The sequence below is a fragment of the Aythya fuligula genome, chromosome 3 (assembly GCF_009819795.1).
Source record: "Aythya fuligula isolate bAytFul2 chromosome 3, bAytFul2.pri, whole genome shotgun sequence".
Lineage (NCBI taxonomy): Eukaryota > Metazoa > Chordata > Aves > Anseriformes > Anatidae > Aythya > Aythya fuligula.
In genome coordinates, this window is record NC_045561.1 from 85,620,530 (window position 1) to 85,638,896 (window position 18,367).

General features: G+C 37.0%; 1 protein-coding gene across 1 annotated transcript in view; it reads left to right on the plus strand.

The window, feature by feature from the left end:
- Window positions 1–17,162, plus strand: part of IMPG1 (interphotoreceptor matrix proteoglycan 1) — a 59,259-nt gene extending 42,097 nt beyond the window's left edge. The window contains exons 13-16 of the mRNA XM_032185505.1: window positions 9,063–9,640; window positions 10,584–10,803; window positions 14,675–14,885; window positions 17,123–17,162. Of these exons, the coding sequence (XP_032041396.1) occupies window positions 9,063–9,640; window positions 10,584–10,803; window positions 14,675–14,885; window positions 17,123–17,162 (1,049 nt within the window). The remainder of the gene's footprint in view (window positions 1–9,062; window positions 9,641–10,583; window positions 10,804–14,674; window positions 14,886–17,122) is intronic.
- Window positions 17,163–18,367: the final 1,205 nt, after the last annotated feature.

An 18,367-nucleotide genomic window follows, 5' to 3' on the forward strand; every position in this document is an offset into this window, starting at 1 on the left:
GCCTTGTTGTAAGTGGCATCCTTTGATTTCTTCCTCCTGCCCAGCAATTAATTCAGTTGCATATTCCTCCTCCCTCCCTACTATTTCCTGGTAATATCTAGGGGGAAAAAAAAATCATCTTTTGGATGTTTGGGGATTCTTTCTGCCTCTGGTTCATCCCCAACTACCTGAGGGCTGTCTGTGGTTACAATAGCTTTCTATTTGGCATAACCAGCATTGGGGTAATGGAAACGAAAACCCCATTACTTCTAGCAAGAATGGCTCCAGATGTTCCCAGGATTGGAATTTACACTTTCTTTGTGCCAGGAATGCTGACCAGTTTATTCACGTCACTGCTTATACAGGGTAAGAACTCCTCTGTTTTTCTTGCCTGTTTTTCTACTTTTCTTGTTTTGTTTTTTTGATATTTAAATGACAGAGGTTTCTCAACGTTCTCTTTCATCAGATTCTCTTGGTGCCCTTTCACTGGTTGCTTGCTGATTCAGATGTGCAAAGAATGATTTTCATGAAGGTGCTGCTTTCGTCTGATGATTGGAAGAGTGAGCAGGTAGGTGTAGCTGTGTGATTTTCTCAAGCATTATAGAAAAGATTGATAAAGTTATCACTAATTGAATTGACTGAATTGAAGATGAGACTAAATGCAAAAGTTTCAGCAGGTCTATATTAAAATAAAACAGGATTAAGAAAAAAGTTCATTGTATGTGCATGATCAAGCTAGAATTACATATTCAGAGTACTACAGGTATCCTGAAAAGTCCTAAAGTTTATGTAGTAGTGATCAGCGTGTGACCAAAATGTGGTGAGAGCTTGCTGCTCACACATAGTAAAAAGCTATATGGATCCCTTTTAGTGTACACTGTAGTTATTATTGTTAAGTGTTTAAACTGCTCCCTGACAACAGCGCTCAATATTTAGACCTGTTCAAATTCAAACTTCAACCATAATTATATTTTAATTTTATTAATATTTTAACAGGCTAAGTCAGCCCTAAGGTATCTGGTCCAAAATGATTATCAATATCACTAAAATTGAAATGCATACTTATGATACAATATAGTGTAAAATTAGTAGGATTTTCCCAGATAGATACTTTCCATCTCTCTCTTGTTGCATTTTAAAACTATGAAAAGAAAAGCAGATTACCTATATCCAAGGCGCACTAGTTTAGAAACATAAATTTGTCTTCATCCTGTGACATTCACAGAATCACAGAATTGAAGGGGTTGGAAGGGACCTCAAAAGATCATTGGGTCCAACCCCCCTGCCAAAGCAGGTTCCTCAGAGCAGGCTGCCCAGGTAGGCGTCCAGACAGGCCTTGAGTATCTGCAGAGAAGGAGACTCCACAACCTCCCTGGGCAGCCTGTTCCAATGCTCTGTCACCCTCACCATGAAGAAGTTCTTTCACATGTTGGTGTGGAACTTATTCATTCCATTAGTTCCCTGTTTTTCAAATACAGGTAATGATATAGTATGGAATAATAATAATAATAATAAAGTATACAGTGTTTTCATGCATCTTTGCATATCTAAAAGTACTCATATGATGACAAGATCTTAAGATAGTCACAGGTTATAACTTTCTAATTTCTTGTTTGTCTTTTCTGTTTTTAGGTCTTTGGGTCAACATTCTACTTGAATGTGTATCATGTGACTTCTATTTTGTTTTTACCATTTCACAAACTAATAAACTTATTTGATTGGGCCATGACCTACAAACATTTGCTCTTATTTTTTCTATCTCACAGTTGAGAAAAACAGAGAAAGTGGAGAGGGCTTTGAAGGATATTTTCACTTCTAAAGGACAGGTAGTGTAACTTGTCAGAATTTATTTCTAATCATTCAAAAGTAAAATAAATCAAAAACAGTATTCCTGGTTCTAGGTTCTCTATCTAGGGAGCTCCAAAATTGTATCAATGGCATGCAAGAGTTTTTGTGACCTTTGTGTCACAATGTGAAGCTGCTGCTTCATGTTTCCAGGTATTTATAAACCTTTCACAGTCTTTCATATTTGAAACTCATGAAATAAAATTTTCAAATTGAACTGCAGACCAGTGCAACTGGAACAATTGGAAAAAGAAATAGCAATCCTCCTGAAGCTATGGTTTTAAGCAAAATACTTGTTATTCAAATTTGACTCTATTCCTTTGTAAGAGCATCTTCATATTTGCAAATTCACTGCTTCTCTGTTTTGTTTCTCCATTTAATTCAATGATGTGAATACCAGTCAAGTTCAGACTTCTGAGTTTAGTATGGTATCTTACTTGTTTACAATATATTTTAATACAATATTAAAATGATAGAATATAGTGCAGAACCTTAACATGAAGTAGCCTTCCAGAAATAGTCACAGCAGCCTCAGGAAGTTTTAATGTGTTTCCATTGTAAATGAAAGTGGGGTTCACTGAAGTCAGTGGAGGAGTTCTGTTGGTTTCACTCAACACTAGAACTGGCTTCTAGAGAGTTCATATAGGCAGACAGAATGACAGCCCTAGGTCATTCTGGCTTTTGTGTTTTGGTCTTACAGATAGAAAGATGAAATTAATCAGTAATCGTGTGCTGTAAGGCATTTGTTGTGACACATTAAATAAACGATCCTTTTACCCAGTAGTTTTCTTAATCCTTATCTTACTTGTTCCCTAGTTAAAAATGAAAGACCTCAAACACAAAATCAATACTTTACCTATTTTTATATTATATATATATATAAATATATATGTATATCAGTCCTGATTCAGGGATTTTGTGGCATTTCAGTCACCAACAAAATATGTAAATTTGAATTCAGCTATTTTCTGTACCATTCCATCTGGTATTTATGTCAGCAGAGCTGCCCATATGGAGATTCTTACCCTGCATTGTGGACCAGTCTTTTAATTGCATACTTTTTCCTTTTTTAGTTATTTTCTTCAGTCAGCTTGTATACAAGTATATCCATATACAGTGTAATAGTGTAACTTCCATATACAGAACAATATGTCAGTGGACTTGTAAAATTTGTCCATTGCCAATATGAAATGTGAATGCTTATTAAGTTCATGAATGAAATTAAATGCCAGGCTCTCTTAATGTACAGCCTTCTGGGCATGCTTATTAATGCAAAGCCACTAGAAAATCTTTTCATGACAATTTGACCTTTCACAAACAATAACTCTTTATTCATGGTCAGTTTGAAGGGTTTTCCTCACTTAACAAAAAATATAAGAGGACAAACTAATTAGATGAAGTTGTTGAAATGGCATCCAGTTTTTCAAACAAATGTATATTACTCCCTCAGCTGGGAAAAAATGTCTGAATATAGCACTGTTTTTACAAGGATTTAATATAACAGTGCACTCAGGAAATTGCCTCTTAATTTACTGTTTAAGCATCTTTGCAAACAGCAGTTTAATTTTAGACATAAAACTATCTTCAGTACAAAATTGTCCTGCCTTGACCATGTAATACAAAGAAAAAAAAAAAATCTGGAGATCTCAGGGAACATCTTGGTAGTCGAGAGCTAAGATCGTTGTTTTTTATCACTGACAGTAGTGTTTAACTTCATGTCATTGTTTAACCTTCAGTATGGTTACTCTGGGGGATATGTTTGAATTCAGCATCTTATTCCATGCCCTCTGCAGGTTTCTTACACCAAAATGATGGTGTTGTAGACCAAATGGTGTGCTGAAATAAAATATTCTGAGGCTAAGGATGTCTAAATTTTCAGTGCTCATGCTTCTAAACTTCTCATAAAATAATTGTTTGTTTTTCTATCCTTCTGTTGTAATGATCTCACCTAAAAGGCAAACTGGGTATTACAACTAATTTCTATATGAAGAACTAATTCAAGTGTATTTTGCATTCTATTTCAAAACAATAGATAAATATACATATATACACATATACAAAACCATGATTCTAACTGCAAATGCAAAGGGGTCTTTTAGAGTCCAAATGCTTGGGTCTTCTTTATGTTTCACCCACATTTTTTTTACTCCCGAAGATTGATTTCATCACACACTCTTATGCAGACAGTGAAATAGCATGGCAAAGCATTTCAAATCATTTTACTCTGACACACAGAGCACAACCAAAAGAAGGGTCGGTAATCCCTTGTTTTTTGACTGATGCTGCATTGCAGTAAGGGCTCAGCAGGATTTTAGGCAAGCCCATTTCCTTGCACATTGCAAGGGACTACCACCACCTCTGTGCTGTCACAGCTGGAGAGACAATGACTGATTATTTAGAATTGGCAGCTTATGACAACAGTTGAAATGTGCACCAGAGATCATCTTGGTGTGCCTTCAAGTCCTTTTAAGTTACTCTGCTTCTAATAGGATGATGCTTTACAGCCTATGTATAACTTTTATATATATATATATGAATATGCAACTGCATGTATACATCTATATTCTAAACCTGTAGTATATGTTTAGTTATTTGGCTTCATACTTGCTGCAGTTTCAAAGATATTTCAACGTTTCTTTCTCCTGCAGTTACCTCTTTCTAAAATACAATCTAGAAAATACCATCACAATTGTATGCTTGGGTGTACATTGTCACCCTGTCATCACTCTGTGGAGTTACAGGTTCATCCCATCAGTAGATCATCCTGCGTTAATACCTCAAGCACTAATGCTAAGAAATCTTTTCTGTGTTCCTTTAACTAGTGAGGCACTCTCACTCCTTATCAGCATAACACGTAACACCAAGAGCTTTGTAAACAGAGAACATTGCTAAGCTCAGTATGGATTTGTTTTTCTAATCTGTCTGTATCCTTGATTACACAAGAAACATGAGGACGTGACAAGAGAAAAGCATCTCAAGTTCTTGATGAAGCATTAGGACCTCAAGCTGTGGTGTAGCATTTGGTGCATGCTGCATGCACAACCATGGCTCTGTACAGCACTTTCCTATTCTCTTTGGGTTGCCCTCTACAGTTGCGAGGACAAGGGCTGTAGCTCTTGCTTTATACCATCAGCAATGCAAATAACATATCTCAACAAATAAAAGAAGATTGTGTAACTGTGCTAGTTTAAGTGGGTTTTACTGCACCCATTTCATGGTCCTGTTGTGCTTCCAGCTCTCCACAGTTAGGTCTCACAGTAAATAAGAATGCAGCTCTTGGTCTTTTTCTCCATCCCATCCAGAAAAGATTTTTCCTATTAGCAGTGAACTTCAGTGGCTTTTTCTGAATCACCAGTACTGTAAGATCACTTGTAAAGTGTACATGTATCAGTCGTGATGCATGAGAGAGGAGAGAGATAATCACATGAAAGGTAAGCAACATTTTGATAATTTGGCAGAACACATTTCCTCTGAGGGCCATAGAACTGGGCACTCCTGATCCTCAGGGCAAATGCAGATTTCCTTATCCCACTTACTTTGGTTTTAGGCTACCGTAATTCATTGATTTCAGTGAGTTCACTGTGGACACAGATGTGATTAGAACTCAACCCTAAATATAAAACCAAAAATAGGTGAAATAGTCTCCTATCAAGTGGTAAATTGTCATTTAAATCATTCAGGTTTCCAAATATACTGCCAATAAAACTGAGGCACCTGGGGGACACACATCTTCATGCATGCAGATAAAGGCAACAAACTGACTATAAAACTTTCCCTGATCTAATACAGGAAAGGGATACTAAATATTGACAGGGATGCATTATCTTCAATAACCTCTACTCGTTCTAAGCACACAAGTCACAGAGAATTCACCTTTAGGTCTTCACCTACAGCAGAAACTCTGAAAATTTAAGTGTCAAGTTACATTAAGTTTATCATTTACCCAAAGAACTGGGCATCACAGAGGAAAATTTGGGAGCCTCTTCCCTGGCTGAATTAAGCAACAGATTAAAGGAGAAGGGGAAAGAAGAGAAAAAATGGTAATACTGAATCTAAAACCCAGCAACTGTGTAAGAAAAAATAGTCCTCAAATTCTGTTCCCTGAAAGTGGTCAGAAAACCGCTGTGGTCATCATGCTTTGGAAACAGATCGTCTGCAAAGGGTACAAAACTCTCATCTGCTGATACCTAAAAGGCAGGGAACACTTCAGAGAAGCTAAGTATGAGATGTGTTTTTGCCTCTTTCCACTTACAGTCACATGCAGTGTCCAACTTTGCCATTTGAATTAACATTTGGTAAACTAACTTACCATCAACCAGTTAGTGTTAAGGGCAAAACAGGTATCTTTTGTGGCATGGTACTGATTTGCAGTTGCCTCCCTAAAACCTGATCTCTGGAAAACCTTGGCAGCACCCAGCACCTACTGGTTTGCTCTAATGCACCAAAGAATAACATAATGTTTGTCCATCAGCGACAGCCATAAAAGTCAGTTTGTGAATGATTTGGAAGTGTCTTTGGTGACTGCACTACAGTCAGCTGCAGGATAGCAGGAGAATCCTGAAATAACCTGTAACTAGCTACTACAATTTTCTTCAAAAGGTGGAGAACATCTTGGAAGCCACTGCCTTATAAACTTGCAATATTTTGCGCATCTAGAAAGCAGCAAATGTGAAAGGAGTCTATTTCTTGGCTATCTTTATCCAGGGTAGTCTACATATTTTTGTATCTAGAATGCTTTTTGGTGTATACCTATGAAAACCTGTGCTGCTCCTGTGATAAACTCTGTTCTAACTAAAAATTGTCCAATATTCCTCATCAATTTGCTGGAGTACAATGTTAGCATCTATTGTTCAATACTTGTTAAAAGCAATCTTAAATACATTGTGCTTTCAGACTGATATTTTTGTAATGGAATAACATTTGCACAAGTTACTGATGTGTAGACTGCACAAATAGAAACAGATGCTGTAATGATCTTTCCAGAATGCTTTATCTGAGAAGTTCTGCTTCAGAGTATCCAGAGAAAGTGCTCTGAACTTTTCTGCAGAGAAAAGCAGAGAAAGAAAAGAAAAAAGAAAACAAACAAACAAACAACAACAAAAAAAAATGATCTTCCCTTATTGAAGGCTTGTAAAACACTTGTAATGGATATAAAAACTTAGTAAAAACTTAGAACTGAACTGAGACTGGGAGGAGGAACACTTGACATTTGAGTTTGTTTCTGGTATTCTGGAGTAAAATTCACTGAATCTTCAGAAGTGCCAGAATTACATTTCCCTGCTGGTAGAGTCAAACTGTAAGTCAGTGTAAAGTGACTTTTCAAAAAACATTCATAGTTCTTATTACTCTAGTACCTGAGCACCTCAAAGAAGCCAGTGAGCCTCAATAATGCTACAGGGAGCTGAAGAGGTTGATTTAGATAACAGAAACTATGTAGGAGAAAAATCAGGCATCTTACATAAATTAGTTGCATATGTTTGGAAGTCTACAAAGATACAGGCACTTCAAAAGATCCAACGTATTTTGGATGGTTAGCTTGATCTGAGATAAATGTCTCTCTGTTGAAAAAGATGTAAAAGATGACTGGCTTAGCAGGCATTTAAAAGTTAGATGCATCATCTAGAAGTGAGATCAATACCACACAACAGTATATTCTCAAGACTCCCAAGGAGTCTACAGCAGAAGCAAAAAGTAATTCTGGCTTTCTCACAACCTACTCCAACAGTTTAAACATATGTCTTAGCTAAACACGCTATTACCAATGAATCACCATATATGCATGATAGATAAACAGGTAAAATAAAACAAACAGCAAAGGAAAAATCAAGCTGCTCTGAACATAGGTTCATGCAAATAGCTAATTCTAGTGGAAAAAAAAAAAAAAAAAAAAAAACATACCGTGATTTAGAATAATTCTTTCCTACTTTGAGAGGTGTGGTCAGTTTAGCAGAATGGGGCTATGCATTCCTACTAAAGCACACTAGCTTCACCTAGTGTACAAAAATATATGTTATATTAGTAAAGAAAAGAACAATATCAGGAAAGCAATGCTTTACTTGTGGTTCTATCGAAAATAATCCACTTTAGGCGGATTAATGCTTCAGCCAAGTACATTGCACCTGCAGGGAGGGAGCAAAGAGCATGTTAAATTAACAGTGTCAAGAAAATAGTTATCTTGTGTTAAGGTTTTCTTTGTTGAAAATATACTTTTTTTCTTTCTTTTTTTTTTTTTTCCTAAAAAACAGCAATACAGCAGAAGATTGGTCCTAATTCACGTAGAAGCAAGGAAAAGGAGACACAAAGACCATCTATGAGCAACTCCTATGCCGTTTAGCTGCCATCTTGTTCAGTGGGGGTTATTGTACTTTCACTGGCCACAAAGAGGAAATTAGAGCTTAGATAAATGAATTAATTGCAGAAAAGCTTCCATCCTATCAGTTGATAAGTGATTCTGCCTGTAGGGGGCTGCTAAAAGTCCAGCATGAGGAACATGCTTAACTATGTTGTTGGAGAAGGACAAAGTTATCAGATGGGGTAGATGTCTGTTGTTGAGACATCACAGCAGGTAGCTGCAAGCCAAATTCAGCGTCTCATCACACTTCAGATTTGGATTTCAGCTATATCTATCACAAAACCTAGGCCAATGCCAAGCCCAGTGGGGGCCTCATAAAATTTTAACATCATGGTCAAATGGCTGCTTTAAGTGCAGCAGATGATTTCTTAGGGTTTGAATTTGATTTCACTGCTGCTGCTGTCTTCTAGGTAAATCAGAAAAGATTATAGTACCATTTTCCTTAACCACAATTTATGATTACTGGCAGGTAATAGCCTTAACCTCTAATGGAGGGGGAAGCAACAGAATGACTCTGGCATAGAACTGATCCAAGCAGACAACTCATAGCTACAATCTACTCTTTCAGTCAATATAAACTGACAGTGCAATTATGTACCTTCAAAACAAGACTGAGCTTTAGGAATTGCTCAGGAAATACTTACCAAGTATAATTATTATTTAAACACATCTCCTACAGAAATTTCATCACTCAAACACACAGATGAGGTGTTTTATTCCTGTAGTTCTTTGCTGATGGAAATAATGTTTTCGTGTTTAAATAGCGCTAAAGCTTGTTTTTAAAAATGCTTCAGTGGAAAAACAAGATGTATGTTGTTTCCATGCTTGAGGTTTTTTATGCTTGTTTTTCAAAATAGGCATTTGTTTTTCCCCTGTTTTTCTGCAGCAGTGAAGATCATGGATGAACTAGAATCATCGGGTGATGACCTTTTATTTACAGCCAGCACTTATAAAACATCATTGCCTTTCTTTATTGGTGCAAGTGATCTCTCTGTCACGCAGCCTGGAGAGCTTATTGTAGATTACGTGCTGCCACCAGAGCAAACAACACTGCTGCCTGCAGTGACCAGCCCAACCTACAGCCAGTCTGTCATCATCGACCAGTCCCCCGAAGCACCAGATTCCTCAGTGCCAGCAGCTGACACCATTCCCCCCAACACTGCTGGGACAGAAGTGCAGGATATCGCTGCTGAGTTGGATGGCATCGGTATGGTGAGCACAGCAGCTCTGGATGAAGCAGAGCACGGCAGTGGTTACATCTCAGTGCTGACAAGTGAGCCAGCAGAAGCCACCCCAGCTCCTACACTGAAGTATGTAACCACCAGCTCCATGACGACTGCAGCCAAAGGCAAAGAGCTGGTGGTTTTCTTCAGCCTGAGGGTGACCAACATGCACTTTTCTGATGACCTCTTCAATAGGAGTTCGACAGAATACAAAGCACTGGAACAACAGTTCATGCAACTGGTGGGTGAAACAACGCAGTTGGTGAGCTTGAACAATGTCGGCAGAAGTGAGGCTTGGCTTAAAAAAATACACATCCCCCATCTCTAAATTACATTAATTATTGCTCCATAAATCAGGAACAAACAGCAACAAACTTCTGTGAGAGCTGTACATAGAAGTTTTGGCTAGGAAATTCTGATTCATGCCAGTTGGCTCACTCAGCATTGGAGAGCTCAATATTTTGGCACTATCAAACCCTACTACAATTCAGCATGATAAGATGCATTTTTAAAGGACCCATAAGCCTGGAATGCTCTCAGGGTGCAAAGAAACACTCCATGAAGTCAGTGATCAAAGTGTTTACTTGTTCAAGAGACTCCACTATATATATGTCTGGCATGTAATTTTATTTGAATTTAACTTAGATTCACATCAACAATACTGAATAGATCTAAGACTTGTGTCTTTATGCTGAATTTAAGAATAGGCCTTATAAAATATATCATAGCCTAGCAAAGGGAATATGATTAGATATGGATTTTCTTTATGGGTACAATAGGACTACAGGTCAGCTCAGTGACACGCCTGTCATGCTATGCCCTAACCTGCCTGGATTGAATATTTGAAAATAATTATGGTTGGCTTTGGAGCGTGGTGATTTTTTCTTCTAGATGAATAAGCTCCCCAACCGCTGTGCATTTCATTACAGGGGAAATTGCTGCCCATCCATCTCAATACATTACTGAGAAAGATGCAAGAGTCCAGAAGAATATAGCAAAAAAAAACAGAAAAGGGAATTTTGTGGTGGAATTTAACAGCTATACTAAAGAAATTTAACAGCCATATATTCAAAGAAATAAGTGTTTAATGTGTGTGCTTGATAACTAAAAGCAACTATAAGAAAAACTAATAGGGGATAGGCATTGACAGTAAGTCAAAATAAAAGCAACTTTCTGTTTTGCAGCTACTTCCATACCTGCAGTCCAACCTTACAGGCTTTAAGCAACTGGAAATACTTAACTTCAGGAATGGAAGTGTGATTGTCAACAGTAAAATGAAATTTGCCAGAACAGTGCCATATAATATCACGGAAGCAGTTCACTGTGTCTTGGAAGATTTCTGTGATGCTGCTGCCCAACGTCTCAATTTGGAGATTGACAGCTATTCCCTGGATATTGAGCCAGGTAAGATTGTGTGATCAATATTTACACAAAGTTAAAAACATGTAGATCATCTTTTCCTTAAGCTTCAGAAAGATTACCATTTTGGAAATAATTGTATAATTAATTGCCTCCCAGTAAACATTAGTAATATACAAAAAAAAAAAAAAAATGTTTGCAGACTCAGACTCAGCCATCTGCAGACATATTTCCATACAATACTGGGGTGGAGGTGTTGGTCTATCCATGTACGCCAACTGCTTCTCAGTTCAAAATCCAAGTACAGGGAAGCAAAAACAGAAACAATGACTGGGTGAAGACAGGGATAAAAAATGCTCACATATAGTTTACAGGAGCGACTCATCCATAGGCATGATGTTTTACCTACACATCTGAGTAGATAAAACATCACTTCTGATGACTTTTACAATGTTGTAAAGAAATCATTGCTCAGGACATCATTAAGACTATCTTTAGAGGACTAAAGAGTTCAGAACAGAAGGAGAGAGTTTGTAGGAATACTAGGATTCTACAGATTCTCCCTGACCAAAGCATTAGCATGTATAGCACCCCATGGCTTTGTAATTCTAGAATCTCTCCTGATTTGATACCTTTCTTAGAGTCATAGAATCATCTAGGTTGGAAAAGACCTTCAAGATCACCAAGTCCCTGACCCACCGAGTCCCTTCACAGGACCCTTAGTGTCATGTCCACACCTCTCTTAAATACCTCCAGGGATGGGAACTCCACCTCTTCTCTGAGCAACCTATTCCAACACTACCACCCTTTCCATGAGGAAATTATTCCTTAAATCCATTCTAAATGTCTCCTTGTGCAACTTGAGACCATTTACTCTAGCCTTATCATGTTTGAGTTCCACCTTTTTCTTATATTGTTTTATAAAACTGAAGCCTGGATTTATTTTCAGGTTTTGGTAATTATTTCAGAGTTGAATTTTTGTTGGTATGGAGAAGGAAAATGCCGATACATTAGCATGCAGATACCTTTAGGCGTTTTGATTAAGCTGGGTACAGCTGTACAGATCTCTGACAACTTGAGAACAAAATGTCTGTTTACATTTCCTGCAGGCAGTTTCTAGACCACCTTTATTTTAGGTATCTCCTTGTGACAATTAAGAGAATTGGAAGCGGCCAAGAAAGTTAGCAAAACTTTCAAATACTCTCTTAACAAAAACTCTCAAATACTGCCATGTTAACCTGATGTTCTGCTGAATAAAGAATAAAGGATTCCTACAAACACTTAACTTTGTGCCACCACAGATTCTCTGCTTTGGTAGTAAATTTTCATTAAATACAAATTAAATTGAAAAAGTTGCTAAAATACAACAACAACAACAAAAAAAAAAAAAAAAAAGGAAAAAAAATCTTTCATCTTCATCTATATCTTCTTCTCTACTGACATGGTATTTCAACTTTAATTCAAGAAAACATATCACAATAGATTTGTATGATAGCTGTTCTTAGAACAAAACTTTCATGGCTCATGAGTAGTAGTAATATATAAAAGTGGATTAAATCACATTTAGAAATCCAACATATATCCATACAGCCCCACTTCCTTTTTATTTCAAGGGAGGGGAAAAAAAAGAAAAAGAAAAAGTTTAGTAAATTAAGGTAATGCAAGCAAATTTCTATTTAGTGTGAAAATAAGAGCCATCTAGTGGTAACAGTGTTATCCCACAATGAAACACTGATGGGAACTGACAGCCCAAAATCCGTTGCAAGACTCGTCAACTTTCATAAGAAACAGCTGTAAAGGGCTAACTACATTAGTATATATATAAATACATATAATATACATATATAAACAATACCATAAATACCAAAATACATAAAAGGATTTTTAAATTACCTGCGAGCATTTTTGTTGTTGTTTATCTAAATAAGTGAAAATGCAGAGAAAGTGACAAATCATGGCAGGTGCATAGCCCAACTTTTTTTTTTTTTTTTTAAGGAAAATGAAACACCATCACAAAAAAATGACTCTCTAACACAGTGGGCTGCTCATGCCTAGCTCTCCTAATGACACAGAAACACACTGATACCTTTCAGCTTTTCAACACTGCAGGGCCATAATGTACAACCGTAGGTAATGCTCAGATAGAGAATGTTTTTCCTTAGTAACACAATCAATCTTTATGTAAACTGTGGTCATCAAATCTGGGGAGAGGGTAGATGAGACATGCAGTTAATACTTAATCAGTTATTCAGTCATACTAACTCCTCTGTGTTGTTTTTTTGTTTGTTTGTTTGTTTTCTTCCTCCTGTGGGACTGTTCTGGTTTTGTTTGTCAAGCATTTTTTTTGCACGGGCTAAGAAAAGAATCTGTAGGAACTACTGTCTCCTTTTGTGTGCCACCTGGTTTTGTCCAAATAGGGACTAAACTTTGTAATTTCCAGTAATACAACTGACCAGATCAAAGTACTTGAAATAAATGTTTTGCTTTATTGTTTTGTTCAGTTTTTATATAGGTAAAGGTTTGACTGACAGTAAAGTTACCTTGTGATTTATTGTACTTCTTTGGTGCCCAATTGTTAGACTTTATGTGTACATATATTTACAGTCCAGGAGCAAAGCAGCTCACAAATCAACATGTACATTTTATATTAGCAAAAGGAAATCAAGCAAGCTAAAACTGCTTTTGTTGATCTTAAATTCAGAAATAAAAATAATAGTTAAAAAAAAAAAAAAAAGCTACAGAACTGTAGAGGGGTTAGAAATGAATGGCTCTGCTAGATTAATTTCCAGCAGTTAAGCACATCCTGTTGTGTGTCTGAGATTTCCGGTAGTATTGTAAAGAACGTGATGCTTATGTTTCATTGAAATTAATATTATTGAGAATCTAGGGCCATGAATTGGCTCTGGAAGAAAATTTTCAGCCCAGATAGTAACTATAGTACTAGCTGAAATACCCAGTACCAATCTTTTAAAACTGCAGATTTTTCTTCTTAAGAAATTTGAAGCCTACATAACTAGGAGTGGACATTTTTCTTCTGTGCTGGTGTTTTAAATGATTTTGATTTCTCTAGACCAGACTTGAAACCAAGTTCCTCTCTAGGGCTAATGCTGTGTGTACAAATGTCCTTTGGAGAGTTCAGGTCACTCAGGATCTGCTGTCCTGTGTAGCCCAGCTACAATCTGGACATCTGCTCTCCTTTCCTTCTCTCCTCTTTACACACTCATTTTTTGCCTTTCTTGATTCACACATCTTACTGTGTGCTGATAAAAACAGAATTTGTATCCCCTGCCCTGCTTCTCATCTTTTGCCTTCTATTTATGGTTTTAACTTCTGATACACAAGGAACTGCCTCCAGCAGACAAGACTGGTGGTTGCAGCCTTCCTCCTTATTACTCCATCAGCATAGAGTTGGGTGTTAATATGACGCTTTCTGATCCTTTTAGTTATGTCTCAGTCCTCATAGTGTTGTGCAATACTCACTAAACTCATTCCCTCCCCTAGTCATGGCCTAAAAGCATGTGTTTAAGGTGATTACAGCAAAAACTGCTTCTTGCACATAGGCAAGGCATGTGCATGGCACGACTATATCCCTGAGCACAAAACCAGCGCTTTATAGTAAAAAAAGATCAACAATATTCAAGTGTGAAAATTCTTGTCAGTAAGATAAAAATAAAATCACAGCTTAATAAGGACAGGGTAAACAAACGTACAAGTAAATATAAGCTTGCATGCTTGCTGTGTCATCTAGAGAGAGAAAAATGCGTGTCCTTTTATGCCAGACTGTATCCTGCCATTAACATGCACAAGTAGCAGGCCAGTAAATGTGTACTGTTTTCTCTAGCTGCCACAGAGCTTGCCAAATACTTTGGGGGTAATGCCTCAATGCCTCAATTAATTATTTACCCATCCTTTACAGCTGATCAGGCAGACCCATGCAAATTCATGGCATGTGATGAATTTTCTGAATGCGTAATGAACGAGTGGACAAAAGAGGCTGACTGCCTTTGTAAACCTGGTTACACAAGCCAAGACGGATTACCCTGCCGGAGCCTGTGTGAGATGGAACCACATCTTTGTGTCAATGGTGGGAACTGTGAGTTAGTTCCAGGAAAAGGAGCTGTCTGCAGGTAAATAAATGATTCTTGACGTGAATTCTGCTCACAGACCCCTGGTTCTATTCCATGAACAAACAGGGCTGAGTACGTACTTTTCAACAGCATAAACTATGCTAATAAGCCAAGAACTCACTATTCAGATACTTTAAACTACATTGCAATACCTTTCTTTAACACAAACAGTTTCACTGTGGATAAATCCTGTTTGATCTATTAGATGGAACGCACAGAACACCATGATCTAGCTGTTTATCAGAAATGCATTTGAAAGTTATGAGAAATTCAGCATCATTGGCAGAGATGACAAGCACACAACCATGCATTCTTTTCAGACTTCCTGATATATCATGGAAAAATAACACATTCACATTTTTCGCTATTGATTACCTAGTAATTAAGTTTTCTAAGTCGTATTAAAAACGAAATCTGTTTTCTTACAAGCACACCTATGAACACTAACCTGATTCATTCCCTCTTAATACTGACTTTAGAATTAGGTTAATGACATGTCTTTTAGAATACTTAGGATTAATGTCAAAAAATTAGACTACCAAGCAAATTATTCATATGATAATTTCACTGCAAGAATACAGCTGTCACAATTCATTTTCTGCAGTGGGCATCACAGAAAAGATAGCAGAAAATTATTTCGAATCCACCACAATGACTTGCAAGAGTCAGAGCAGTGTAGTGGCAGAATTTTAACTAATAATCAGCCTCCAATTTAAATGGGTCCTCCTAAAAAATTTACTGAACCAGTTTATTGCTCCAAAACCAACCCACTATGAAAAATAATCTCTTTCCATTTCAGAAAAACCTGGATTAATGTACAGAAAGTACAAAACCTTTATTTAGTATGATAAAAATATTAAAAATAATACATGAAACTTCCGTGAATTACAACAAATTACATACAAACTTAATACTAGTCTCAGACTTGAGCAAACTCGTACAGTCTGTATACTAAATTATGGCCTATGAAGGGAGCATTTGCTTTGCACTTGTTTTACTTGTGAATTTACTCAGAACTACAATAGTTTTCTATCAACTGGAAACCCTGTGATTCTCATACAATATGAGAACCTTTTCCCTCGCCTTAAAGTAGAGCTCCCATTTCAGACCTCACTAGTTAGATTAAAGTCATCAACAAGCACAATATAGGCTTCAGAGATGTGTTTAGGAATTACTCAAAAAAACACACCTGAACTTTTAAGGTGCTAAAACACAAATATTATCTCAACTTCGTTAATTAGGCAAAGAATGTGTCTTTTTTTTTTTTTTTGCTTAACACTCATTTTCATGAATATAATTTTCCTTTGTCTGTTATGAATCACATTATTCTTTACAATAACAATCAATTGTACTGTGAATACTGTGCTTATACTTAAACTGCATATTTTCTTTTGTTTTCATTTGAGGTACTCTGTATTTTTTGCCCTCAAGTTCTGTATATTTTTCTCTTCCTCTCCCCATTTTAGATGCCCTGTACGCAGATACACGTTCTACCAAGGACAGCGCTGTGCAAAATTTGCTCCAGAACCCACACATCCCTTCACTTTTAAACCTCTCATTTTTGGCTTGCTAAGCCTTGTTTTTCTTTTCACCATTTTAATTTTTAAGTTGAGAAGAAAAAGAAAAAGAAACTTTAATTTGGAGTAAGCGGCTCATTCTTCACATTAAAAAAAAAAAATCCTCTTTTTTATTTTGTAATTTAAAGTCTTACCTAAACAAAAATGTTCTGCATTGTAGAAGTCCTACTCTCAACAGCCGCACTTCAGAAAATGCTGTAAGGATTAATCCTGCTTTTGAATACGATGAACCCATAACTAGCTTTTGCCATACGGCTTGTAGCGTAAGTGCTTGTGCCAGTTCTTCAGAGATCACTGATCAAGAAGCATTACGCAATCTTGAAAACACAATTCAGTATGGAGGTAAAATGCATGGAATTTCTTCCTTGTTATTCAACACACAGTCCCTCCTCAAATAACAGGTCCATATTCGTGTTGTAGCTCTCCGACTAAACTAAATTTGATTCTAAGCTCTTCCTCAGCAATTTCATGACTAAAAATACTAATTCCTATATTTACTTTCCACATTTACTTCTGTCTTGGTTTCATAACACAGTGTAGAACTGCTTTTCTTACAGCTCTTTTGCATGGCTTTGGTGTTCCATTCTGTCCAAGTGCCTTTTGTAATTTAGTGAAATAACTAATCTGGTGGTGTTTTTTGTTTGTTTTAAACTGCTGCAGGTCACCAGACCAGTTTACAAAGCCAGGACTGACAAGTTAGTCTCTGAAATTCTGCATTTCCGGCATCAGCCAGACAAAAACAAGGTTTGTGACTACTTTTGAGAGCTTTAACATTCCAACCAGTTTCCTCTTTGTAAATGTTACCAGGAAGCCTCTCTGTACTAGTTCCATCCAAAGAAAAACTCATTTTCTTTGGATGTTTGATATGACAAGCACAATCCACTCTGAAGTGCTTTTATGCAACAGGGTTCAGTTCTATGTATATATTTGCTAATGCAGCAGTCACTTATACACACAAAGAAAGAAGGAAAATCTGAAATGAAAGTTCAACACAGAATGCAAACCAAAGGGGAGGCTTGCATAGGAATGACTGATTCTTTGAAAATACATAGAGCCTGTTTAAACTATGTAGAGTTGAAGCAAACGGGAATTCCAGCTTGAGCAGATTACCACTCATATCTCAGACATTTCAAGTACCACTCATATCCAGACGTTATTTCAAGTACAGGGTATCTTGTATCTTTAGGGGGTTAAAAAAGGACAGAAAGGAGAAAAGCTGAGTCAAGACTTTCTCTAAAATCATCAAACTCTCTTAATTCTGATGTATCTGATTGTGATCTCTTGAAAAGTAGACAAAAAGCTTTTACTTTGCTGTTTCATTTTCCTGAATCGCAGCCCAACTTAGAACTAAAGAATTTTGACTACAGCTGCTAGCAGTTATCACTGAGGGGAATATCAGTGCCCTATCGCTAGATATACACTACTGGAGACAGGATACTGGGCTACCTTTGGTTTGAGCCCACACAGCTAGTTTTATGTAAATAAAGGAAGAAGTGCTGATACCAGAGAGAAGCTGATTTTTTTTTGCCTATCTTCATCACACAGAGGATTCCTGCCCAGGTCTGATGTCTTCGGGCACTTAAGGTGACAGGTACAGACTGAGCTGACAAGTGGGGAGACAGGAACACAATGACAGAGATCTACAAGACAGCAGGGAGGAGCTGTTCAGAAAAGCTCAAGAACAAATTGGCTTTGCTGCTGATAAAAACAAGAACACAGACACTGGCAACTGTGTTCCAGTCATAGAAGGAAGTATTTTGGTACGGCCATCTTCAAAAAAAATTTGTCTGTGGGTAGACCTAAATAATAAATGTTACTTTTATATTGGCTGAACTACTTAAAATCACTATTTACAAAAGTGTTAAATATTTTATAAAAGGTATAAAATGCCACAACATCTGTGGG